Source organism: Pempheris klunzingeri, chromosome 22 (assembly GCF_042242105.1).
Source record: "Pempheris klunzingeri isolate RE-2024b chromosome 22, fPemKlu1.hap1, whole genome shotgun sequence".
Lineage (NCBI taxonomy): Eukaryota > Metazoa > Chordata > Actinopteri > Acropomatiformes > Pempheridae > Pempheris > Pempheris klunzingeri.
In genome coordinates, this window is record NC_092033.1 from 9976436 (window position 1) to 10002812 (window position 26377).

A 26377-nucleotide genomic window follows, 5' to 3' on the forward strand; every position below is an offset into this window, starting at 1 on the left:
GTGGGAGACTGAGTGTAAAGAAGCCCTTTTTTTAATCTTGTGCCAACATATACAATGAGACACAAATTATAAATATGATGAAAATACCATCTTCAGCAGCACGGTGGATATGAGAGGTTGTAACTTTATTTGGCCATTGTTTCATTGCAGTTACTAAAGAAAAGAATGGCAAAAAAACTCTCTTACACTCAAACACTCATTTGAAAAATAATTGTTTAATCTGAAACATCAGAGCCTGAGAGATGCTGATTTTTAGTCTCAAGTTCAGGACGTGCCCCAGAACCCACTGGGTAATACATTTCCCATAATGCAGCTCAGTAACCATGTTTTAGACTTTCTCTGATTGGTAAGTGCTGGTTAAATGGTAACTCCCTCCAGTGACACAGAAGACATTAAATGTTTTCACAGGCTTATTAGTAGTATGCTACTTATATTCATGCAACTCAGTGATTATGTGGTCTTGTGTTGGTGGAAATCATCAGGTGTGTTGAGATACAGATAAATTGCAAGAACACTAGATTTTTGTAGTTTTACAGATTACATAGTACTGACCATAGACAGTAGGTAGTAGTAGGCTGCTATACACTGCCTTCCTCAGTGTAAATAAGCAAGTGAATGAGTGAGTGACCACAACTGCTGAAAATAACAAAAACAAGTTATGAACAAGGGGGCTTGAACAATTGCCCATCAGAAAAACAGTCTTCTTCATAAATGGATGATATTAATGACTCATTGAGAGTGTTAGAGAACAGTAGCTTGTAATGCCAGCAGGTCTCACACTTGGCTGAGTTTCACACGGCTCCTCTCATTTCTTGCCCTGCAGGCAAACCGCTGCACTGATAGAGTGGCTCTACATGGCTCACCAGCCATTTTGAAGGCTTCCTTCCTTTCCACGTTGCCCCCCTCTCCAATTTCCCCAAGGAGTGAGAGAGAGAATGTGAGGGAGAGAAGAGGAGCTGAGCATGGGAGGGGATAATGATGCTATCTAATTCTCCCATGTCCTGCTTCCCATCCTTTCATCAAATTTTTATGTACTTTTTTTTTGCTTTTTTCCTCACACAAAGGCCTTTTCCCTAGTCTGTTTGCATTCTTAAAGAGACGCAGAATGCACTGTTTCATCACATATGAGGAAACCAGACATCCTGCTGCGATGCCAGGAATATATGCCCTTTTACTGATAAGAAAAATGTTTATTTGTGAAAGTGGCTAATCAGAACACTGCTTAGCCTTTCAGTTTTCAGAGATCAGAGAGATTTCAAAGTAGAATTAGCCATTAGCAGTGAGTTTTATTATATTATGAGCAGAAACCTCCAAGCTGGTGCAGACAAGTCTAAGCACTAATTACTTTTTTTGCCAGTGTGGTTAGGCACTTTTCCTGGATCTTGTTTTATTGTATAGCTGTCATCTCCTCACTAGAGAAGAAGCTGTGCAAACACAGGATTAGTGTCAGCAGTGCATGTCTCACACCTACAGTAGATGTGATGAGAATATGCTGTAGCACAATCAGAAAATGTGGTAAATGCAACATAAAAAAGGCTTAATTATTAAAGTGTGGCATTGAAATTTGATGTTGCTCAAATTTAATGACAAAGCACTTGTTGTGACAGTGCATAATGAACTTAGACTTCTTTGGAAGAGCATAACTGCACACCCATGTCAACTCACCACTTTCATATTAGACACCTGTCGTAATGGCCCACCCCTTGTGTTTAAGGCCAACTGGGCTTACTTGGAAAAAGTCACGTGCATAACAGCCCTAATACACACCTGCTCACTATGGTTAGTGGACCTTATCTTGACCCTGGAGCTGGCTCCATGTACAGTAGTCAGCATACATAACACCTATGACTCTGAAACATAAATCCACTTTGAGGTCATTTCTAAGAGATTGGTACATGCGCAGATGGTTGCGATGGGAGGGTAGAAAGACCAATGTGCTGAATTACAACCATCCTATATCTGTCTACCCTCAGCTGTCTCTCAGAAGGCTAAATATACCATGTGGCTGCTATGCTACACATTTCTAGAGCCAATCCTGCTCATGTGACAATGTTTTTTTAACATAAGATAACACACACCGTGTTCATGCTGCATGTCAAAGGCCCCTTTGCAGTGTGGAAGGTGATTAGGTTAATTCACACTGTGGGGGAGAGGCTAATTTTCTTTATGGATTATGTCATGTATTTTTTATTGGCTGTCGTAAAGGAGCTGGGGGAGGGTTTGTAGGTGTACTTATAGTGTGGTGTTCTCAGAAGGTTCAGAACATGTGCAGATGAGCAGCAGAAAGTTGGCAAAAGTGTTAAGGTTGCAATAGGGATTTCATTACCTGTTGACACTGCTTTTGCTGAAGAAATTCTACATCAGCGAAAAAAAATACTTAGCAAGAAACATTCAATGATTCACTCAGTTTAAGAAAATAGTTTGACATTTTTGGAAATATGCTATAGTTGCTTGCTAGACTCACATCTGTACAGTAAACATGAAACTATCATGAGCATGAACTTAGCTTAGCTCAAACACCGTAAAAACAAAATGTTTTGGCACATTATGCTCTATAAAGCAAAACATAACCTGACATGAACTGAATACCACGGATTCCATTTAAGGAACTGTCCTTAAATTCCTCCTGGCTGAGTTGCAGTGCATAAAGATGATTTATGACTGTTTAGACATGCTGGTAATTACTGTGTTTAGATACGTTCATGGACACACACAGATGTTCACATAAGGGTCATAGAGTATTACTGGTTGTTGTGATGCTGACCTTTTTCAAACGTGACAACACTAAAAATGAATTTTTCACTTGAGTAACAAAATATCAGATGTGTTCTGATCTTACTGAAGTGTGTGACAATCATGTAAAACAAAGTCTAAACTCTAATAAATGACAGTTTGTCTCTCGCTCATGCTCTTTCTGTCCACTTTCTCATCAGAAGAATACATTAACCAGCATTTCACCCCTGAGGATGTGACACTCATGCTGACAACTATGAATAGCTCTTGCCTTAATGCACGGCTCATGTGGAGTGGAGCAATGTATTCACTTGGCTAAATGTTATTTCATCCTTCACCTTTCCCCTTCCTGAATCTATACAGCCCTTTTAGCACATTTTGATTGAAGAATCTCAGCTTAGGTCATGTGATCGTGTGAGCTGTATTCAAACTGAAGGAGATTGGAGCAGCTCAGCAAACTGGAGTGTTTTGAATGTTGTGGTCGTTGAGACGATTTCTGTTAATTGAGAATTTGTTGGCTAATTGATTGCTTTTGTGTTCTTAGAATAAAGGAATGGGTGGACCAGATGCAAAAAGAGTTGATCACACTAACAGACACAGCCAGTGGTTTGCAGAGCCTAATACAGGTAAGCATGACTTTTTGTCTGTCTGTCTGTCTGTCTGTCTCTCTCTCTCTCTCTCACACACTCACACTGTTGCTCCACTTTTCCATTTTTAGACCAGTTTATGACCATTGCATTATAAAGTTGAACTGAAATTTTAATTCTGTTCACTCTTTGGTAGGAGATGTTTACTATATTCACACTGCAGCTGTTGTGATTGTTTTTCAATGGATCTTAAAACCAGTTTTGATATATCTGTGAAAATGGTGTCTAAGCTCTTGGTTGGGATTTTCCCACTATATTTCAAATAGCTCAGTTAGCTTTGGTTATGTACAATTAAGGGAGCACCCAAAACATACAGATGGGACTAAGCAATGGCTAACATTGGCTCCTAAGCCAACAACCAGCCAGAAGACTGGAGACAACTGATGTGGCTACAACATGCTATTGCAGAAAAATGATTGATGCTCAAATTTCCTCTCTTTGGCAATTGTAATTCGGACCTAATATGTACACAAGTCAAAAAACCAAAAGAAACCCCCCAAAACAAATGCCATGGATCATTGATTTCTTACTTAATTGAATTTTAATTTTAAATTGACTTTAAAGAAAAGCGATCATAGAGATTCAGTAGTGACAAGAATTATCATCAGTGCTTACTTTCCCTCCTCTCATTAACCTTCCTCGCACAACCTCAGCTGTCACAACACATCACCAGTCTATATATAGTAGCTTCTCATTAAACATAATGCTGCATCATTTCATTCTGCCAGTCCAATGTACACGCTCAGATAAGATCAGCGTCACGACTTCACTGTGATGGCCACAGTCCTTGCTCACACACTCAGACACCCACACACACACACACACACACGTCCACATCTGACAAAGGAGAAGAAGCTTTTAGATCCACATTGATTGACATAATGCATCTGGCACTTAAGCTCTCCTGCTCCCTTCGAGAACAAAATCATTCAGCTTTAAAGCATCATTGAAATCCCAAAAAAGCAATATTTTGTGTAACTGAATCCTCTTAAACTGTTGTTGTGGCAGAACCTGACGCTTTTGGGGGACACACCACTTTGAACAAAATGCACTGTACACAGCATGCAGAATTTAAAAAGCAGTTACGAGTATCTTGTGTATCTAACGTTAATAATAGATCCGCAAAAATTTTCCAGACTGCCTGTATAGTTCACCCTGTAGATTACAACAGGAGCGCCTTCAGATATTTTTAACAGTTTGTTGTCCCTTAATGCATACAGTTGTATGTTATGTTTTCCACTAAGGCACCCCAAATCCACAGTAGAACACGAGTACTCTCAATTCCAACTCAGAGATTACTGAACAAATTCCAAGAAAATCATCCTGGATAGTTTATAACTACATACTCCAAATCTTGAATTCTTTAGTATTACTCTTTAAAATTGCTCTGGCACTGAAGCAAATCGGACGCCTGAAGGATTAAGACAAATACGTTTACGTGCCTCAGTTGTGTGGTTTGAATGTTGGACAGTGACATCCCTCTAGGCTGCTAAATAATTGGCTGTGTGGCATTTGTGTGTCTTATTTCTTTTACTGCCGCATATTCCACAGCACAGTAAATGGTCTCGTTACATAACCTGACAATGCAATTTAATCAGTGGACATGTAGCTTCCTTTTTTGAATCGTTGTGCTGTGGCCAGTGAGGTCCAATGAAGAATGGGAGACGACCACTGATGCAGAGTAACATTCTCAGCCTCAGATACAGTCTGAGGGGAGAAAATATCTTCAGATCTTCAGACAGAAGATCCTGTTGAGAACTGCTCTCATTTATACAGTTCATATGTGTCTGGTGATGACCAAGTGGTTGTCCTGTGATTATTCTGAACTGGAAAGCTAAGGTTTGATTCCTGTACGGTCCTCTGAAAGGGATAGATCACCCCAAAACGACTCAACTTAATGCTAGAAGAACACACAAGGCACGTTATCACACCCCGGGATGCTTGTCTTCACTCTGGACGTCTCATTACTGATTAAAATCTGACATGGGTATGTGGGTTTGTTGAGTTTAAGTTCTGGTCAGCTCTGATCCCTGCTCTTCTATCCTGATTTTCTCAGATATACCATAAACACAGATCTGACTTCACCGTGGAGTCCAACAATGCAAGAGAACTGGTGGCGACAGCTTCTGGGAACATAGAAAAACTGCTGGCTAACCGCTCCAAAGCCCTGAAGGTGAGTGTGATCTCCTAACACAAAACCGTTTAGTTACTGCCTCTTCTTAACTCAACCAATAAAAGCTGTTAATTTTTAGCTTGAGATAAAATGCAAATTGTAGTGTGTTTGTGAGATCAGGTCCAGCATCTCTCCAAGCACAGTGCCCATGGAAATATGCAGAAACAGTCTGCTTCTCCTCATTTCACATCAGAACAGACACTGGAATAGAGCCACTGCTTCAGGCCATGCACTGATTCCAATATAAGCAGACATCCTCCAGCTACATGACTTATTTCAAACTTACCAGTCTGTGTGGCTGCATGCAAAAAAAATATGATACATTTTCATTGAGTGTGCATGTATTGTATCACTGCCGTTTTTTTACAGAAGAGCCTGTGTAGTCTCAACTTTCAGGAATTGGAGATGAACTCTTGCTTGTTGAATGGCTGATCAGACAATTCATTTGGTTCTCTTGTGTAAACCATACTGAACGCATATAGTTAACTCACTTCATACTCTACAACCTTTTGACAAACCGTAGAATACTCTCCATGACAACTGTCTATATATATATATTGGTGATCCCCTGGCTTTATCTCTATTGACACTCACAGGTTGACTTTTAGTGAAATGTCTTGACAACTACTGGCTGGATTACCATGATTTTTTTTCAAAGATTACTGTGTGGTAAGAGTGAAGACAGACAGGAAAGGCGGGGTAGAGAGAGAGGATGATATGCAGCCGGACTGGATTCAAACTCTGGCCACTGCAGTAATGGCTCAGCCTTAATGGTAAACAATCTACCAGGTGATATAGCAGGGTGCCTAACTTGACATGACAGTTTTTATAGCCGTTAAGGGTAGAGAGAGGATCAATCCTAGAGATAGACACAACTTGCAGGTCAATTTTTTGCTTATACGCCATCAGACTGTATAGTCTGGCTAAAGCCTCTTGGTTTGTATGTTTGCATGTAGTTACAAAGGACAACAAGCTACACTGATCCATACATTGTTTCACTTCTCCTTAGTTAAAACACAACACTGTCCGGCCAACTAAATTAGGATCTTCAGGCACTCCGGGTCTCGATCAATCCGGCTCTGAGAGTCAGAAATATCCAATTAAAGCCTGACATCCTGTTGCCATAGTTACGATCTCATTGATTACCCCATCAGTCTAGCCAAGCATTTTGTTTTCCTTACCTCCCAATAATTGCCAGGGGATGAAGGACAATTAGTTTTAGTTGTTGTTGTGTCACACCGTGGGAGAGAAACACGACTGCTCAGTGAATTGATGGCAGCGGAATAGAGATGTTTAAGCACAGGCTCTGTTCTTCCATTTTATCAACACCATCTGCTGCGTCTTTCACCTGCACGCATTAGCGGCAGTTGTCAAGCTCTTTGCTGGAAGTGTGAAAACAGCTTTTTTGTTCCTCTCAAAAAAGTGCGTTTACTCGTCACTGCATTAGCACTGAAGAGAAGCTGCCCATGGTGGTTACTGTGAATGGTGTTCCGTATAATGAAGTGGAGCAGAGCCAACTTTATGGCGGTCAATTTATGTAAGGGACCATAAATAGTTGCTGTGTCCACTTAGCTGTGTCATGACTTGAGATGGGAGCAGGGAAAGGACGACTGCAGCATCTGTAATGTTCTTGACCTGACCTACACTAATCTAATATTTCTGTGCAGTGCTCTCAGTCTATTCAGTAAAGAATTCCTTTCTTTGACTTAGCACCTTCAGTATGCTCGTTCTTGTGTTTCTAATCATCATCTCTTCCTTTTCTTTCTTTCATCCCTCCCTTTTTTCTATGTCCGTGACTTGTTCCATTTGGAAGGTCTGATTACTCACAGCAAGTGATCATGTGAGAACGCGATTGTGTGAGATTTTATAGCTGTCTGTCATAGAGAGACAGAGAAATCGAATGGCCTGATGAGTGTGAGAGAGAAGATGAGTGGAGTGAGAGTGGTCCATGAGTGTGCTAAGCCACACCATCCATAAGGTAGCACACAATAGTCTAGATGCCCATTACAGGCCTCTCCATTAGGATCTCAGCCTCTCAGTGCTCGACACTGCAAGTATTTACAAAATAATTTTAAGAGCAAAGTGTACAAGTAATGTGATTACAATGTACTGTTATCTTTTTTTTTTTTTTTTCTCCCTCTGCTGCTCATTATTAAAAAAAAGTCCCACATTCCCCAGGCTGCAATGAGCCAATCATAGTACAGATTTCTGTGATCAAAACACACGCGATCAATCATCTGGTTGCATTTCTTCGTACTGTGGCTGCCATCTCTGCAGCTATGAGCCCTTTTTAGTCTGTTTTAGTGTTTTAGCAGACTTTGGCCTGACTTGTAGCTGCTAACTAGTCCAGACCAACTCTACTGTGAATGATACAAGAAGACGCCTCACTAACGTTACATAAACGGAGACATTTTATTTCTTTTCTGTGGCAGAAAAAACAACACACAGCTTTCAGTAACTATCATACTGCAAACTGAGCTTGAGAAACGTAACTACCCCTAATAGCTTGAACTTTACTGTGGCTGCACTTTCACAACACATACAGGTTACCCACAAGGGGTCAGAACACACGGTGCAGTTAGGCTGTGAGAGTGCTAACCAGAGGTGGAAATAGTATTTAGGTCCAATACATAAGCAAAAGTACTATGAACATATTCCACCACAAATAAAGGTTCTACATTTTACACTTTACTAAGGTATTGTGTGTAAGCACTATGCAAGTATTAGCAAAATGTAATTAAAGTAGTAGTGTAAAACATTTTCCAGCTGATCCAAGACGGTTTTAAATACTTAACTTAGCTTAAGAAGGAGGAGAATTTCCTGAACCCCTAAGGAACGCTTCATTCTTTTATTTCATTTTATCACAAACTTTCAAAATCACCACATAAGGAGAAACATAGTTTTTCACTGGATAGGACGCAGATGAAAAATTGCAATCTGAAAAGTAAATGAAGCTGTCAAACAAATGTAGAGGAGTAAAAAATATAATATTTTCCTCTGAGATGGAAAATTGTATAAAATGGAAATACTCAAGCAAGGTATTCATACATGAGTAAATGTTCTTAGTTACTTTCCAACAGTGGCGCTAATCTAATTGTCTAGTTAATTAATTTAATATAATCCTAAAATTAAAAACTACAAATATCAAGATGTTATTTATAACATTGTGTGCTCAAATTTGCTTTGTATTCTCCTTTTTTAAAACAGAGCTCTGGCTCTTTATACACAATTCAACAGGCAGAGCTCTCTTCTTGCTCATATAGCACTGGAATAAGTTTCCACCCTCTGATACAGTTAAACTGAATTCTTGATAGTTTTGTGATTAAATCCTGGTTATGTCATTTTTTGACCCATTTTCTGTAAACCAGCCTCCTTTTATAGTAAATATACAACAGTACATTGATATTGTGATCTGTAGCGTGAAATCCAGCTGGAAACTGCATGAAAAAAACATTTGAATACAAAACCATTGAAAACATTGAACAGTAAACCCATTTGGCGTGGAGGCAGCAGAAACATGGCCTTATCTCAGACCCTAAGAAGTAGCTGCCAGCAGACCCCTCTCTCTGCAGACATTTTCAATTGCCAAAGCAGGAAAAGCACAGGAATAAATATTACCATTAATGACAGCTCCCATTGAGCAGTGCCAGTGAGTGAGCCCCGAAACTGGCTCACCTAAATGGAATGCAGCCGTCAATAATGGTATTAATTCCACCTGTGCCTTTCCTGCTTTGAGCCAAATAACTCCAGTGAAAAATGTCTGCATATACAGTAAGTAACGACCAATACAGCCCGTACAGTGTAACCTGGTGTCAGTGGTTCCCGACTTTGGGGTCAAGAGCCCAAATGGGTCATGATAAAAATCCAAATGAAAGGCCAAAGCTGGAAGACTAATTATTCAATATATCCTTCATTCTGATGGTGGTGTCCCTCCAAATTGCTAAATCTATCACTGCTGCCTTCTTCCGTTGTTTGTCGATCAACACATTCTCAACCACTTAGGGGAGGTGTCTTCCATTCTGACTGTGAGGCTTCCAGGCCATACTGTAATGTGCAGTTTCAGGATTCGTCAGGATTAGTGCTTCTGTGCTGTCTTTTAATCCAGCCTTTTCCAGCCACTTCTTGGATTTTTTGTTATCAGCCACTTCTGTTATCTGTTGGTGGTACATTCCTGGATCTCTCTCTCTCTCTCTCTCTCTCTCTCTCTCTCTCTCTCTCTCTCTCTCTCTCTCTCTCTCTCTCTCTCTCTCTCTCTCTCTCTCTCTCTCTCTCTCTCTCTCTCTCTCTATCTATATATATATATATATATATAAATAAATAAATAAATTGCGGGTGTATACTGTAAGACATCATGACAGAGGACTTTAAAACCCACTAACATAGTATTTCCACCCCTAGCAGCTGTACAGTGGCTTTGTTGTGCTTGAAATAAGTGGAATAGACACCGCCTCTCAGACTGGTGGCATTTCTCTTTACACTAGAGCAACTTGTCTCCTCTGGCTATGCTTTGCAAGTGTTTATTTCTTTGTTTGTGTGTGTGTGTGTGTGTGTGTGTGTGTGTCTGGCTGCACGTGTGTTTGCCAGCAATTGTCAAGGAGCACAATCCCATTAGAATGATGGCTGCTGTCATTAACTTAATCAGGCTCCTGCTTGGATTTGCTGTCTGTCAATCTGACATCTGCTCATCCTGTCACCTCAATTCAATCCCTGTTTGACAGCAGTGCTCCCTTGACATGCAATCTCTCAAATGTTGGCAGCTGTGGCTACTTAGAGGCAGACAGATTTTTCATCACAGCATACAAATTTACGGCACACGTCATGTTTATTATCATACTCAGAGTGGGTCTAATGCTGTCTTTGGTTGTGTACAAAACAAGAATCGCATTTCCCAAAACTCCACTTAGCTGTTAAATGCAAGGTTTTGGCAAAGGCATTTGTATACACATAAAATCACAGGCACAAACTCTCCCCATATTTAGCCGATTTATGCATGAAAAGTAATAAAATGTAGTTAAAAAATATAGATCAGTACATTCCCTTGACACTTTTTAAGTATCCTTAGGTCACACATACATTAAAAGCAATGGGAGTAATTGGAGAGAAGAAAATGCTCACTTCCCAGCAAGAGTCAAGAGCCAAAACAGAGAACACTACATTTCTTGTTAAAACACTAAGATTGACTTAATGGGAAGGGAAATATTTACTATTTACTATAGTGAAATTACATATCTAAGCCTTATGTTGGTATTTAAAGTAGCTCTGCAAGTGTTAAGCTGAACCCTCCAAAATGAAAGAATCTAAACACGTATTTTCTTGCAGGTTAGGGTTACACTCCTAAGACCTGGATCAGTCCATCACGGTTTAAAAGCTCGCTTTTTATTGAATAATTTAACAATAATGATAAATAATTTAAGTCGTGTTTCCATGTCACTTTACACATTACACTCCTCTTACTGTCAGTTCAATCCATGAAAGATGTCCAAGATGTGTTGATTTGTATCTGCTATGTATCTGCACTGTTTATCAGTTTGAGTCTGCACTAGTGGCCAGCGCCTAAAAGCACTTTTTTGTGGTTTAGTTCTAATCTACATGAATTTGGTGTTTGGTAAAGTTTCATAAATAGCTCTTGAAATATCTGCTGTTGTCCTTCCCTTTCCAGTTTTCATGTAACAACATAAACTGGCTGCAAATGTTTATCTCTCTCTCCCTTCTCTTTGATGAGGTGTTTGGGACATCACTACTCACCATTTCAAGTTAACGTTCTCAAAGTGTTGATGATCTGACTAGGGAAATAATTCTGCTTCCAAACCACTCATGGGCGATCAAAGAATTTGCCTCTTTCATGTTGCGCCACAATATTTTGCATTAATTGTGCGTTGTCCTTAAATGATGTCAAGTGAAACTGGAATTCCCGACAGGAAAGAAACCACTGCAGTGCTGAGACAACTGCAAAACGTTTTACCTCAGACAAAACCCCTGAAACTCATGTTGGTGTGTGTGTGTGTGTGTGTGTGTGTGTGTGTGTGTGTGTGTGTGTGTGTGTGTGTGTGTGTGTGTGTGTGTGTGTGCCAGAGTGAGAGTTGTCTCCCAGATCTCTTTGATACTTCAGAGGATGAGTCTGATTCTTTAGGCGCCTGCTGTCGTAGCTTAGTTTCAGTGCCGTTACAACTCTGGAGATTACAGTTGCAGAAGCGTAATCACCTTTCCTACCTTTTTTAGCCTCTTTGAGCCTGTGTTCATGTCCCTTAAAATGCTCTCCCCCCTCTGGTCGTCCATCCTTGTTACGTATTGTATTGTATTTTCCTGTTCTGTGTCATTTTTCTTTCATTCCTCCCCAACCCTGTCCTTCCATCCTCATTGCTCGTAAGTCCCTCGTAACTTCCTGTCCCCTTAACTTCACCCCGATGTTCTGTCACTCTACATTCCCATTTTTTTGCCTTACACTTTGTTTCTCTTTTCTCCCTCTCTGTCCCCTCTTATATCTTCCCTTGTGGATGTGCGTGTGTGTGTGTGGGGGGGGGGGGCACAGTTTGAATATGTATGATAAATTCTCCTGAAACTAAGGAAATGTATTTGTATATGTATTTATATACACGTATTAACTTATTGGAACCTTACTAATCACTCCAGTTACAAATATATAAGCACATCAGGGCATTTTTTATGAGTTGCTAAAGATGGAACCACTGGACTACAGCCTGTTTTCCCGTGTGAAGGGTGATGGATACAATTTGTTTTACTGTCTGACTCCATTGTTTTAGTTTAGTTTATCAAAGAAACTAACTGGAGGATAAACAGCCTTGCCACTCTGCTGTCCTGCATTATTTCCCTGCTCTTACTAACTTTCTGTCTCTTTTTGAAAGATTTGTATCTCTGTATCTGTGACTCACATCCTCCCCCACTCTATGCTCCAATTGCCTCCATCATTAGATCCATCCTGATCTCAAAGTACACGTACATCAACTGTGAGCTACTGTTTACATGTTTGTGTGCACTGTTTATGAATTGAAGTCCATTTGCTCATTATATTGACCTAAGCTTCTCTTTTTTAAACCTGTTTTTTAACCAGTAGAGCGTCTTGCTCTGGTAACCAGGCCACTTCTTCCTCTGACTCTGTTTTCTTCTATTTTTGAATCAACCCTCTTAACCAATAATCTGATGGGGCCTGTGATTAACTTCCCCTGGTTGCATGAAAGGTAATTTAACTTCTCACATTAATACGCACAGTGATCTACAGGTTCATTAATCACAAAAATGAATTTTGTGGTGGTTGTAAAGCAGAATGTAGTGGAAGAATAAAGGATGACAGAGGATGGTAAGGCATCTGTGTCTCAGAGGGCTCTTTTGAGGTGGTGGAGAAACTTTTCACTTCAGCATCCCCTGAAGCAGACCGGAGCTCTTATCCGGAGCTCTCAGCCCCCTCTTCCTCTTTCTCTCCCCCTCTGGAGCTCTCTCTCTAAACCTCTCTCTTTCTATATGTACAGCTTAAACTCCTAAGGATGATGTTCGATATAAGTATTTGAAAATGAGCGTGGAGGTAGGTGGTAACATTTTTTTTTTTTTTTTGTTCATCAGTTTATCAAGGTTTTAGACAGCAGATGGTGTGTTGAGCTGTTTTCAACCCATGAAATACAGATTTTTATAGCTTTTAGTAAGAAATGTCAATATTTACACCAGTGTTGATGTGTTATTTATTTATTATTTAACTAACTTTATTATTTATATTTATTTATTATTTATTAACTTTATTTTACAGTAAAGTCATGTTGCTTAGTTTACGGTTGAAACATTGAAGTGTGCAGAATAAGTGGAGGTGGAATAAAACTCCAAAAGTTTACATGTCCAATAATGAGCGACAACCCTGCCAATACGTTGAGGTAATTGCACTTGTTTCTAGAGCTGTTCAACTAACAGGTGTCATTAGTAGTAAAAAATTAGAAAATGTCTGTTCTTCCTGTGCAATCTTTAGTTTTGTTATATTTCTGAGTTCCTTTGCTGATTATGATACACTTGGTTCGCTGAAAGTAAGTTGTGACAGATGTTTAATTTGTTTTAAATTATGTGAAATGCTGTGGCAGTTGACAGTTTCAAAAGTAGTGACACATCCTTTGTATGTCCTTGTAAATGTTAAATTCTTACAGTCTTTGACATTAAAAAGCCACAGAGGATTACACTAGCTGATGGCTGGTCTCAAGATGGCCTGAAAACTGGAGAGAGAGGACTGACTTGTCGGGACAAGGGGAAGGTTATTCTTTGTGAGTGCCTTCAAGGAAGTCCTTCTGATGCCTTGTACCCACCTGAAGGGATGCTTGTTGACAAAAGCACCAGCTTAGGGGGATATGGCAGCCTGCCAAGACCTGCCCCAGACAGACTGCCTGCACATAAGAGAGCAGACTGACCTGCAGAGAAGATGTCGTGATTAAAGTCAAAGAGAGGAAGAGAATAAAAGGAAGTATAAGGACTGAGAGAGAGAGAGCGCAAGGTTCTTTGTGTCCAGAGACACAGAACAGACAGTGGAGGACTGTGCTATTTGAATATTGATTAGTGAGGGTTATTTCAGGCTTGGTATTGCATTAGTGCTTTGGCAATAGATCCAAAAAGGCTTTGGCTGCCCACCAGAGTCTGAGCCTCAATTGGTGGCCATTTTGGAAACAAAAACAACAGTTGTTTTTCGGTCTTGGCTTCTTGCATTGGTTTAAATCATCCTCAGCGTGGGTCTCCATCGATAGGAAACCAACTTTTCTTAATTGTGAGTGGGATGCTGGCATTGGCATCGAGAGGCAGTTTTGACGCGAGCCTTAATTGCCGAGGAGAAAGATGGCCTGCTCTACAGTGGGAAGATAATGAACAAAATGTTTCGGGTCTCTTGTGTTGCCATCGCATGGGAGCTTTCGCTCTCCACAGTGCATGGACCAGAGATGCGGCAGGTTACCATGACACCCTGGTCACTAAGCAACATGAGCATCATAAACATATTCCTCACATCTAAAATATTCACCTCTTATTCTCTTTCAGATATGGGTACTTCCATTCAAGTACCCTTATTCATCATATTCCACCATATGCATGCATCGCACACGAAATTGCCTCTCTAGTAGCATTCATGTTCATTAAATTGTCTATAAAGGATGAGAACAAGAGTGTGAGCTCTTGAATAGAGCTCTTTTAAGCGTTGTGTTATGTAGTGGTGCGTAATTACAGAGGAGTCACTGATCTCCAGTGTCTGGAAGTGCGTTATTAAACCGACACTGGATGACATGCTGTGAGTCATTAGACGCTGCTGTTAAAGCCCTAATCACAGTGTAGGCACACACACACACACACACTCACACACACGCTCATTAGGCCCCTCACTCAAACGTTATTTTATTAAGTTGTATGATAAAGTGAAAACAGTTTCCCTTGTGCAATTTCCCATGAGTGCATATCCACTTGTACTCAAAGATCATATGCTTTAATGACTTATGTTCTATTTCCAGTGGCATTTTCGAAGAGAGCCCATTATACAATCAGTCACTTTACACAATGATGCCTCTGTCGTTGAAGTCCTGGTGAAATTTATTATCACGAAATTGCTGAATAAACAACATAAATTCTCTACTCAAGTCGCATGCCAAAGAGTTATTATTGCCAGGTAAATTATGCTGATGGCCTCCCAGACTACACTGGGCCTCTCAGGATAACTAGCTCATTGCAAATTGATCTTAATGGGTATGATGAATATTGTGACTAGCTCTGAAACATTGAAATATGACCTCACTCAGTCACAGTCAGATTGCATAGTGAAGTAGTGAATATTGAAAGGCACTATGGGTCTGTGTATCCCTGGGTTGTGTCCCCTGTATGATTTGAACACCATCAATGTACCATACATTTAACTTACATTGGACTATATTACCTTTATCACCATATTATAATACTATGATTAATAATATAGTTGTATTATTATCATTATTATTATTGATTATATGTATATTATATGTTATATCGTGGCACTCTATTCCATTTCTGTTATACATATTTAATTATATTGTATATTACTGTATAGTGTGTGTATATTACATATGCTGCACTATATAGTTTTGAATTGTAAAATATATGTATACACATTATTCATAGGTATTCATACCTGTACCTTTATATCGTTCTCTGTGCATGTTGTGCCCACAGTTATGATAGTGTCAATCACAATGTACTTACAATAGACCATGGAGCGATCAAAACTAGTGTAATCATGATGATCATCTAAATGCTGTCATGTGAGGAGTGATGCCACAGTGTTTAAGTTACTGTGGTCTCAGCTGCTATGGCCGTTTTATTATTTCACACATTATATGTCTGGAGCCAAAATGGCTGAGTCATCTCTGTGTCAATCATAGATCTTCCATCGTAGTTCCTATACCTGCTGTAAATCTCAGGCCGCCGTGCTTTGAGCCAAAGTTGCTGCTTTCCTGCTCTACATTTACGTGCCAGAGGAGCATGAAATATGTTTGAAAATGGCACCGTTTGCCAACAATTTATACACACGGTGATGATTTGATGAATCCACAAACATTTGCAAAGCATATTCTTACCAGCGCTCAAAATGTTTTTTTTAACAAAATAGATACGTGTGAATTTTGTTCTGCTGGTACAGAAGTATGAGAGTGTGGTCACTGCAACATGGGGATTTTTAAGGAATGTTTTGGGTGGTGATGCAATGTTGTGCAAACATATTTTTATCCCTCTCATGAAAAAAAAATATTCATATTTGATATCTATGTTGCAGGAAACGTTGAATGAGTGAGATTGTGTGTGTGTGTGTGTGTGTGTGTGTGATTTTGGCCACCAGTGACTCATTATTTACCACTTCCATGGTGTGTGTATTGTGTGTTTGGCTGCTTTTGTCAGCCCAGCTGTCATCCTCTCTGTGTCTCCAGCTTTGCGTTTATCATCTCTGCTTTCCTACAGGAGATTTCTCAGACATACAGTATATACATACAGAGAGGGAGTGTACATTTGATGTGTCACGCTTGTTATTGCCCTCTCTCTCTCTCTCTCTCTATCATGTCCAGTCACATTCAGGCATAGGCAGCAACATCTATGCCAAAAAAAAGAAATGTCTTTGTGCAGTGTGAAAAATGATGTTGTTTTGTTGACTGTTTTTTTTTGTCTGTAGAATTTTTAATTTTTTTTTTCTTGGTGGCTCGATATATCAACAACAGCTCGGTGTGATGAGCACTGAAACTGAAACAAATTGGGGTGTGAAACGATTGCTGACAGTAAGTCCACTCAGAACATTGTTGCCAAAACACTGTCTCAGCTCTATCACAGCTAAAGTGGGAGCTAAAGAAAGCAGCATCATGTTCTTCCGATTACTAACGAGTGTTAAAAACCCAAATCCAAGGTGTTAGAAATTGTAACATTATTTCAAGACATGGTAGACATACAGTAAATGTGTATGTGGGTACATATGTGTGCAGGTGCAGAAGCGCTATGTCAACATTGCAGCCGGCTACAGCTGTAATTGGGAGTTGTTTGCAGCCAGCTGGCACACAAATAGTGTGCTCGGCTGGAAGACTTTGCTGCAGGAGAGATGAGCTGTCAAACCAGTGAACAGCAGTCGATGGTGAGACTAGCGCCACTCTAACAAGTCACTGCCTGCTAAGTTGGTACGTTGATGAAGGCTAGTTCATGTCCAAAAGACCGTCCTTGTTGTCAATAGGGTTAACTTGTTAACTTGCATGCACTTACTGTACTGTACAGTTGTTTTCTTTTTTGTGCCAGTCTGCCTGAGTGTGTACATGCGTGGGTGCAAATGTATCTCCCTCCCTCTCTCTCTCTTTCTCTCTCCCCCTCCCTCTCTCTCTCTCTCTCTCTCTCCTCTCTCCCCCTTTTCTTTCTCACCACTCTCCTCCTGGCTCCCTACAGGCTGAGCAGGAGAGATCTGACTAAAGTGCTGCCAGTCACAACAGCAGATGCTCATGTTTCCTCTGCTCTCCCGTGCCTCCCCACACATCAGTGAGATTGCAGGTGTGTGTGTGTGTGTGTGTGAGTGTGTGTGCGCGTGCGTGCGTGTGTGTGTGTGTGTGTGTTCTGTCCTGGCAGGACTAGATGCTCTAATCAGCCTGCCAGGGACGTGTGTCAGAAAAGCAGGCGTGCGTGTTTACACAGTGCATCTCTGTGTGTTCTTCTTTGTGCAAAATGAAAAATTGCCGGAGTTGCTGTGCATGATGTTTTAAATCAATTATCCAGCGTTCTTAGATCGCAGACATAAAGGATGATTGGGGAAATTTCTGTTTTGTACGTCTGTGAGAGACTGTGAGTGCGTGAAAGAGTTTACTTCCATTAATCAATGTTATTTCTCATTATTTTCCGCCCTCCCTCTCTCCATCGATTCAAACACTTCACCTGCATTCAGACATGAAGCCTCATCCAAATGAGACGTCCACTTTACCTTAGTGAGAGCTGTGATTGATGCACTTCCACTGTCATCCTCTAACAAGACATCAAAGGTGGTGAGAGCAAAACAGTGAGACATTTTACATTTCAAATTCGGAAAAGCTGTATTAAGAGCAGTTGCTGGTGCTGAGAACTGCATGAGAGAGATGGAGTTACTGGTTTGTCTTGTCTGGATACATGAGTTTGTATCATCCGCAAATACACCCATGAATCATGTGTTATTCATCTCATTGTCATATGATTCTCATGCATGGACTGTAGAACAAAAGTGTGCTTTACTTCAATTTAAAATGTTTTTGTTCTACAGCCATGAAACTACTTGTAAGTTGCTGTTTTTTTTTGCTCAGTTTTATACATACAGTAATGTGGTTTTGGCTTCTTTATACATTTGGTGCAGAAAAAAAACTCAGAAGAAATCACATTTTTTATGGCACAATTCATTTCGATCTTATTGTAGTGACGTCTGTGGGACATTTAGGGCGTTACATGATTCATTTTCTCCAGGCAGCAGACAAACACACACTGATTATATGCGTGTGCATATAGTGGATTTATGGGTGATCTGGTATGAAGTGGTCACTTTCAGCTTGTTAAACAATTTTCCCCACTAGCTTACTGTTAGTAACACAGCCCGGTTTTCTCTGTTGTTTCTATCTGCTTTTCCAATACAAAATATTCTTGCATGAACAGAAAACAAAAATTCAGTTACAGGTCACTTCTACTCCAATGACTGCACATGTTAACTGCATTTGACAATACAGAAACAAAAGGTTCTGCCCCCACCAGCAACTTTAAACAGAGTGCACCAGGCGTATGTGTCCTCGTTCTCCACACAGGAACTAAAACCACAGGCTGTTTCTTTGTTCTCAGGCACTGAGCTACACAGCAGCAAACAGGCATAGATCACCTTCATTATCTGTTCTGTAACTCAGCAATATGCACTCATTAGTCACTCTATAGCAGCTTGCTGATATCATAAGATTTTGCCAGATCATTAGCAAGTCTATATTTTTGTCGTGCTTATTCATTGTCATTACAGTACTTTCTCATGGTGGGTCTTCTCAGAGTTAAGAATAAATCACATTTTTGTAAAAAAAAAAAAATGTTTTGCATCCACGTTTCCCTGACTTACTACACATCCAGGTACAAAACCTGTGAATCAGTGTAGATCCGCCCCCACTTAAAGGGGAGACTATGCTGCAAGATTGTGGTTTTTACATGAAAGAGCACATAAGTGGAAGAAACTGCAGCAGCTGCTGGCCTTTAACTCTTTAACCTCTTGGTGTAGAGATGCTCATTAATGAATGCCTGTTCCTTTGTGCCTTTTTGTGTGTGTGTGTGTGTGTGTGTGTGTGTGTGTGTGTGTGTGTGTGTGTGTGTGTGTGTGTGTGTGTGTGTGTGTGTGTGTGTGTGTGTGTGTGTGTGTGTGTGTGTGTGTGTGTGTGTGTGTGTGTGTGTGTGTGTGTGTGTGTGTGTGTATGCGTTTAGGCAGGCGCATGTGCGTGTGTTCAGCTGTTGGAAATCTGTCCTGACAGCTGTGAGCGTCGGCTGAGAGGAGTCAAAGATGGGGTCAGCAGGTCCCACCTGCAGATAAATGTTAAATAACAATGTAAACTGAATAAAAGAATACTTAATGCATAATGTGTCTGTCAATATGAGACACACACACATTATTTGATACATTCTGGTGTAATCGGTATTGAAATACGTGTTGTTACGGTGCATATGAAGAAAAGATCACCTTCTGATTTCATCAAAGTAAAGGACGCCTCTTGTATTCATGTATTCATGCTGATTCTGTATCTTGAAAAGGAACCGAGTGTCATTGCTTCATTGCGTTCAAGAGGCATCCAGTCACTTCTTTTCCACAAATCAGGGATCACAGTCTGTGTATCCCCGGTGGTTAATCTCCCCTGCTGCCTTAAAAATGTGACTTAACTGAAACAAAGTTGAATCATCAGTTTGTCTCATTAGTGGTGAAAATGTAGAAGTTAACTAAGCTTGAGAAACAAGTGCAGTAAAGTTAAGACATCAAGTTAATTCAACAACTGTTTAGTGACACTGCCACACTTTCTACACCAGTGATATTTACCCTCCTTATTAATTTTCACAGTTCAAAGAGTCAGTTTGTTTGTCACTAAGAACTTGCTGCTTTTTGAGCCAGTTTGAACGAGCACACGAGGCAGCTCCCAGTAACCACGATATATCATAAGTGCACCGAAGTTATGGCTCAGCAGGTTTCATCTGACTATCTCTAATTATACTGTACACATCTGCAAATTCATCTCGACTGGTAAATGGACTGTACTTGTATAGCGCCTTTCTAGTCTCTTTAAACCACTCAGACTACTTTAACACTACATTCAAATTCACCCATTCACACCCTCTCTACCGCTGAGCCACAGCCGCCCCTATTGGTCATTATTACTATTTAAGCAATCGGAATTAATGAAATGACAATTCGCAACATCTGTAAAGGGGTTTTGATAGTCAGAAATCCTTTTAAGGTATCTATAGTGACATCGTAGACATCATCATGCTGTTTTATCATTTACAAGACTGATGGAATTCACATTACAATGCATTTGTGACTTTAACACTTTCTTTTAAAATACCCTCAATTGCATTCTGACTGCTAAGAATTAACCACTGAGTTGTATGGAGACTCTAATATGAGATAGCTACAACATAATTCAAGCAATGCAAACTGAAGTGTATGTGTTCCCCTAAGAACACATACAGACTGATGGAGGTTTAAAAAAAAGACTAACATTGTTGCTCATTTGTCAATATGGTGGCAATTTCTTGGAAACTGCTTTTGTTCTGACTTCTGAAATAGACAGAAACCTACTGGCTCCTCATTGTATCCAATCCTTTGATGATGCTTTGAGCTTGAATAGTTGTGTTTCCAGAGTGAATTATCATCGATGGGTTTGTGACCGCGGCATCAGAGAAGTCGTTTATTAGATTGATTGAAACACACACCCCAATCTTTCTTTGCACCAATAATGACCTGACTGGAAACAGACAGTATATTCCCATTTAGTCAGTGTAGCTGTGCAGCCATCGGCGATTGGCAACTAAATCAGCAAAGGCATCGCGTGCTTTGTGCATGTGGAGTAAAAATACCACAATAACCAACCTGTCGGGAGCCATGTTCCTCAAAAAAACTAAAACTGCTTGCGTGTGGATACACGGAGGGTGGAAGAACCAATTTAAATGTCATTTAAATGTATCCGTGTTATTTTTTCCTTTCAGTGACATTCATTCTTGCTGGTGCACGCTAGCACATACACTGATGTTTAGTATTCAGAATGCAGTGAAGCTTTTCTCCCCTTCCTTAACCACACACACACACACACACACACACACACACACATATTCCTCCACTTCACCTTTGCTCCTTTGCTAGCCGCGAGGTCCTACCGTCTCTGACAGCTGCTGCTAAATATCTCCCCTAATGAGACACAACTGAGAGGCTGTCGAGGTAACCGTGTTTCAGACCACAAGAGGGTCAGCCCCCCGGCATGCATTATGGGTATGCATGGTGTTCAGGCATAACGAGTGATCTGAAGCCAGAGCTGCAGGAGGGGGTTTTCATTATCAAAACGTTGCCTCAGTGCCAATTGATAATGTAGTAAGGGGGACTTTCTTTGAGAAAGAAAGGAGGAGCAGCACAGGAACAACAGGCTAAAAAACTGCTGGCACTGTTGATGTGGAAATGTCTATTTTATGGCCAACTAGATGTTTGGAATCAATACAGAAGATTGATGGTTTTCCTTTCTGTGTTATCCCTCTGCCATCAGACTGTTGTCTCTCTGATGGTTCAATCAGATAAATTGCACACTCTCCATTATGAGACTACACTGATATCAACCATGATTTTAGGGCTTTATGATGAGTGATTCCAAACTTGCAAACAATCAAAAATGCACAGTTGGTGCCATGTTTAAGGTCTTATTTGCACCCGAATGCTCTGATTAATATCCGATGTGATTCAGGCAGACTTTGTTCTGCCTCTCTGTTTCTTGTGACTGCAGAATTAATTCAATAATTCATTGTTTCAACCCCCTCCTCCTCTCATTTCATAAATTAATTTACTCCTTTGCCCCCATCAAATCTCTGCTCCTTCTGTGTGACTTGAAACCCTCAGTGCCACGCACATAAGCATGTAGGGCTGGATTTGATATTTCCCAGGGGAAATTAATAGTACAGTGCATTTCTGGACCAGGTACAGATTAAAAACTTGGCTCATTATAAACCCATTAACCTAGTCATTAGGACCAGATCTGGGAAAAGATGGAATAGGTGGGTGTCTAATTTTAGCACTACAATGTGTCACAGCTAGTCCTAATTCAAAGAAGGTATTTTCCCTTCAACACAGCGTCCCCGCAGCAACAGCACCCTGGTTGAGCTGCTAAAGGGTTAGATGTCATGACTTTACTTGTAACTCTGATATAAAACAATCAGTGTATTTTTAAGATCGTCCAGTATAGTGCCTTGCTCATTGCTTTTCAAATTTCTGTACCAGCTAAAGCAATTATCTTTGGACAGTGAGAGCCGGGGCCAAAGCTATTATCATGATGCTGACAGTAATGTAGCCTTTAGAGCCAAAAAATCATAAGCTCCAAGTTTTTTTACAAGATTATTAAACATGATCTAACATACTGTATTCCTCTCTCCTCTTCTCTTCTCTTCTCTCCTCCTCCCTCTCTCTTCTCTCAGAGGCTGGCCAAAGAAGCGGAAAGGTTTCAGATGGAGCACGTGTGGAGGGACGACAGTGAGGTGAGCGAGTAGCTGATCTGATATGTTCATTAACACTGGCTGCATTACATACAGATCAAGTGGCGCAGTGAACTCTGTGAGAGGAGCAGGGGGAGGGACATGTTATTCATGATCCAATATCATTGTAATAATTGGATTGCAAATCTCATTAGAATGACAATAGTGCTGTAATGACTTTATACAAGATTGAATTTCATTACTTTACATAATAGGCAGAAATAACCAGACATGCTCATGATGAACAGACACATACACATGCACGCACACTCCTCACTTCCTGATATTCTCCATTAATCATTGTATTAAGAATAAATTAGAAGGGAATGTACAGCAAATGATATGAGCACACTATTATTTTACTCAAGCAATTACTTTGCCCAATTGCTGGTCCAAAGAATGCAGCGCCCCGTTCCACAATGGCAGTCTGTCTGTGAATTACAATGCAGCTCTCTCGGCTATTTACTGTCACTGATGCTGTGTTTTAGCTCCAGCCTTTTCATAATAAATGCAAATTGCAAATTTCCTTCCTCTGCTTTGCAATGAGGAAAGCCTCACGCTTTTGGCAGCCATTTAACAAATGACAAATGATATTGTGTGTGCATACTGTGGTGGAAGAACGTCAAAGAAATTTAATTTCACCATTTAGCCTATGAACTTAAAAAACTCCACAGTGTTGTTTGCCAAACCTTAATGATTCTTTTCCATTAAAAAACTTTCCCATTGTTCAACTTCTTGCATGCTATCTTGCACAGAGAAAACAGTGAAGGAAATATCCTCTCCAGGGTTTCATTTATCTGCTGTATTACTCACTGCATTTGATATTCCTTTGGCACGGGATGCTCAGCTAGCGAACACAATTCATTTTTTGGTTAATATTATGGGGATTTATACAAAACCTGAACCAATTAAATATCTACACAGCATTATAAATTGGCATAGGTGTGTGATATGTGTGGATAAAGGTACTGAATACTAAAAGATCATGTTCATACCAGCTTTACTGGTTTACATCAATGCTGGTACTTGTTTAGCTTTGTTTACATATGCCTGATGTAGGTAGTCAGCACAAATATAGTGAATTCATATTGGTATGACTGTGTTTGGTGTGCTGGATCTGAGCTGACTGTGGCAAAACAACCATATGGCAAACCAGTGCGTATGTTCTGTTCTAATCCAGGCAATGAATAAAGTGGCCATCAAACCTCCACCTAACACTACACACTGCAAAGTCAAGGGTTTTTTCAAGAGCTCAAACATGAGGTTGCACAATTTAAGTCTGTGAGGATGCAAATGTCATTGCCAGACATGCAAGCATGTGTTTTTTCTTCACAGAGAAAGTTATTAGATATGGAAGGCCATGTTTTGGTAATGAATCGACTGAGTAAAAGTATTCATTGTGTCAAATAACTTGTAAGTTACTTTAATATTTGATTTTATAGAGTCACATGGTCACATATAGTCGAATAGTCACATATACTGCAGATATGCACCAAGACTTTGATGTCTTCACAGATTTGTTTCACTTTGATAGTGAGAAGAGTTTTGTAGGGTTTGTTGCCTCTGCAGTTGACAGATATAAATCTTATCACTGCGCAGCTCAAGCATGGTTGTAGTTATGTCACCAAGAGAATATGACGGCCTTGTATGTGTAACCACAGCTGTAGTGAAGCTTCAGACATTGCTGTGTCTGCCTCAAGCTAGCCCTTTACGCTCAGCTTACCCCACACGAACTTGCACGTGTGTCTTTTTGTGTACTGTGTATCAGCGTCTAGCATCGGCAAAAGGACATATGCTGTGCACGTGCTTGTTTGAATTTATTTGTATGTTGTTACAAAGCATAAAGGCTGCCTGATTTTATGCAAAAAAATCTTTTAACAGCATCCTGTCTGGGATTTTATATTTGCTTTAATGTGCAGCTACACATTCAACATGCAATGCAGCCTGACAAATTTCTAAAAGATTTGACGTTAAAAATATTGCAAATAACAGATAGAACAATATTCTCATAAAATTTCCATTTCAATTTCCTTTTCTCTTAGAATACTGTACATAAAGCTAAAAAGTAATCATATAAACTGCACATGTGTGTGATTATGCACATGCATCTGTTCTCTGTCACCTTTAATAACTGGGCCAATACCACTGGGCACCTGTCACTGCTGACTTTAAACACTTAAATTGTGTGACTGCTATGATAGAACCACACTTTAATGTCACTTTGTAAAATACAAGCCATATGTAGCTCCTCTAAACAGATCCATTGATTACATTTTATATTAGTTCTTAGTGTCTGCATTCAGATTTGATCTCATGTTTATGTACGAGTGGGTTTGGAGGAGGCGCTGTCAACAGTTTATGCTGCAGATCATTAAATGGGACACATTAAAACATGTATCAACTTTTTAGAGGAAAAAAAGCTCGTCTTTTATGGCATTACTCATAGAGCAGTGTTTGCAGCTGCTGTGAATGTGAAGGAGACACCATAACTGGTGGGAGCAGATGAGTTTTCAGAGAGTGGATGGCATATTGAATGAGTCATTAGGTTTTTACAAACATGGACATGAACTGCAGTTACACCTGGCAGAGACTGGAGCGCAGTAGGCTATATTAACACCCATCTTCTTATCCAGACAAGATGCAGATCACACACACACACACTGATTTGGCAGCACACACCACACTCACCACAGCAAGCCACAAAAGTAATAGCATAAATCATTTGTTTATTTTTCAGCCCATCCCTTCCCTACATGCCTTTTTCCATCTCTCACACATCAAGTGTTCTTGCAAACAGTAGCCTCGCCTCAAGGGTGTGATGGTGTGACCTTAGTGTTATCATCACCTCTTGAGGTACACATCATCTGCAGTAACATGACCTGACAGAGAGCATCATGGGACAGCCTCCTGTTATCAGGTCTTTTGTGTGTATATTTTTGTTAATCTATTATCATTATATTCATTATATGATTATTTATTATACTCTTTTCACATATACACTGTTGCCCATAAAGTTGGAATAATTGTACAAAATTGGGGGTCATTTTGTTAAAGCCTGAATACACAGTTCGCAAAGGTTAATTGTGGTGTAAGTTTCCCTGTGATATGTTTGGAAGAGTTTGATCAATAAAGTTGAGAAGATATCCACTTTATTTATCAAGAATAAATCACATTGTCACAATCATTTCATGAGAAGAGGTAAAAAAAACATTTTATTCCAACTTTATGGGCAACAGTGTAGTTGAACATCTCTTAATAAAACTTGTTAACAGTCAAAACACTGACACAGAGAGCAGATGTTAGCATTTGGCACACTGGACACATTTTAATCACTTATTGTGTGCTGATTACAAACTGTTTGAGATGAGGTTTCAGTAGCTGTGGCAGAAGGAGTCACACATCCCTTCAAGTTGCGGTCCCGCTGACTTGCAGCTCCAGAAGTGGTAGGCAGGTGGTGGGAGTCAGTGAACCAGCTCTGTGGCCCCAGGGCATCCTTATGTCAGCAGCCAGGCTAGCTCGTTAGCACCCTGCTAGCCTGGGTACTGACATGAAGCCCAGCAGTGTGAGAGCAAAACAACACCACTTACTTCACTGATCCTCA

The 26377-nt window shown here is 40.1% G+C and overlaps 1 protein-coding gene across 1 annotated transcript in view; it reads left to right on the plus strand.

Annotated features, from left to right (window-relative positions):
* The window catches only part of LOC139221551 (voltage-dependent calcium channel subunit alpha-2/delta-1-like), an 85633-nt gene that overhangs the window by 12037 nt on the left and 47219 nt on the right, over positions 1-26377 (plus strand). The window contains exons 2-4 of the mRNA XM_070853453.1: positions 3278-3359; positions 5437-5553; positions 22720-22779. Coding sequence (XP_070709554.1) covers positions 3278-3359; positions 5437-5553; positions 22720-22779 — 259 coding nt within the window. The remainder of the gene's footprint in view (positions 1-3277; positions 3360-5436; positions 5554-22719; positions 22780-26377) is intronic.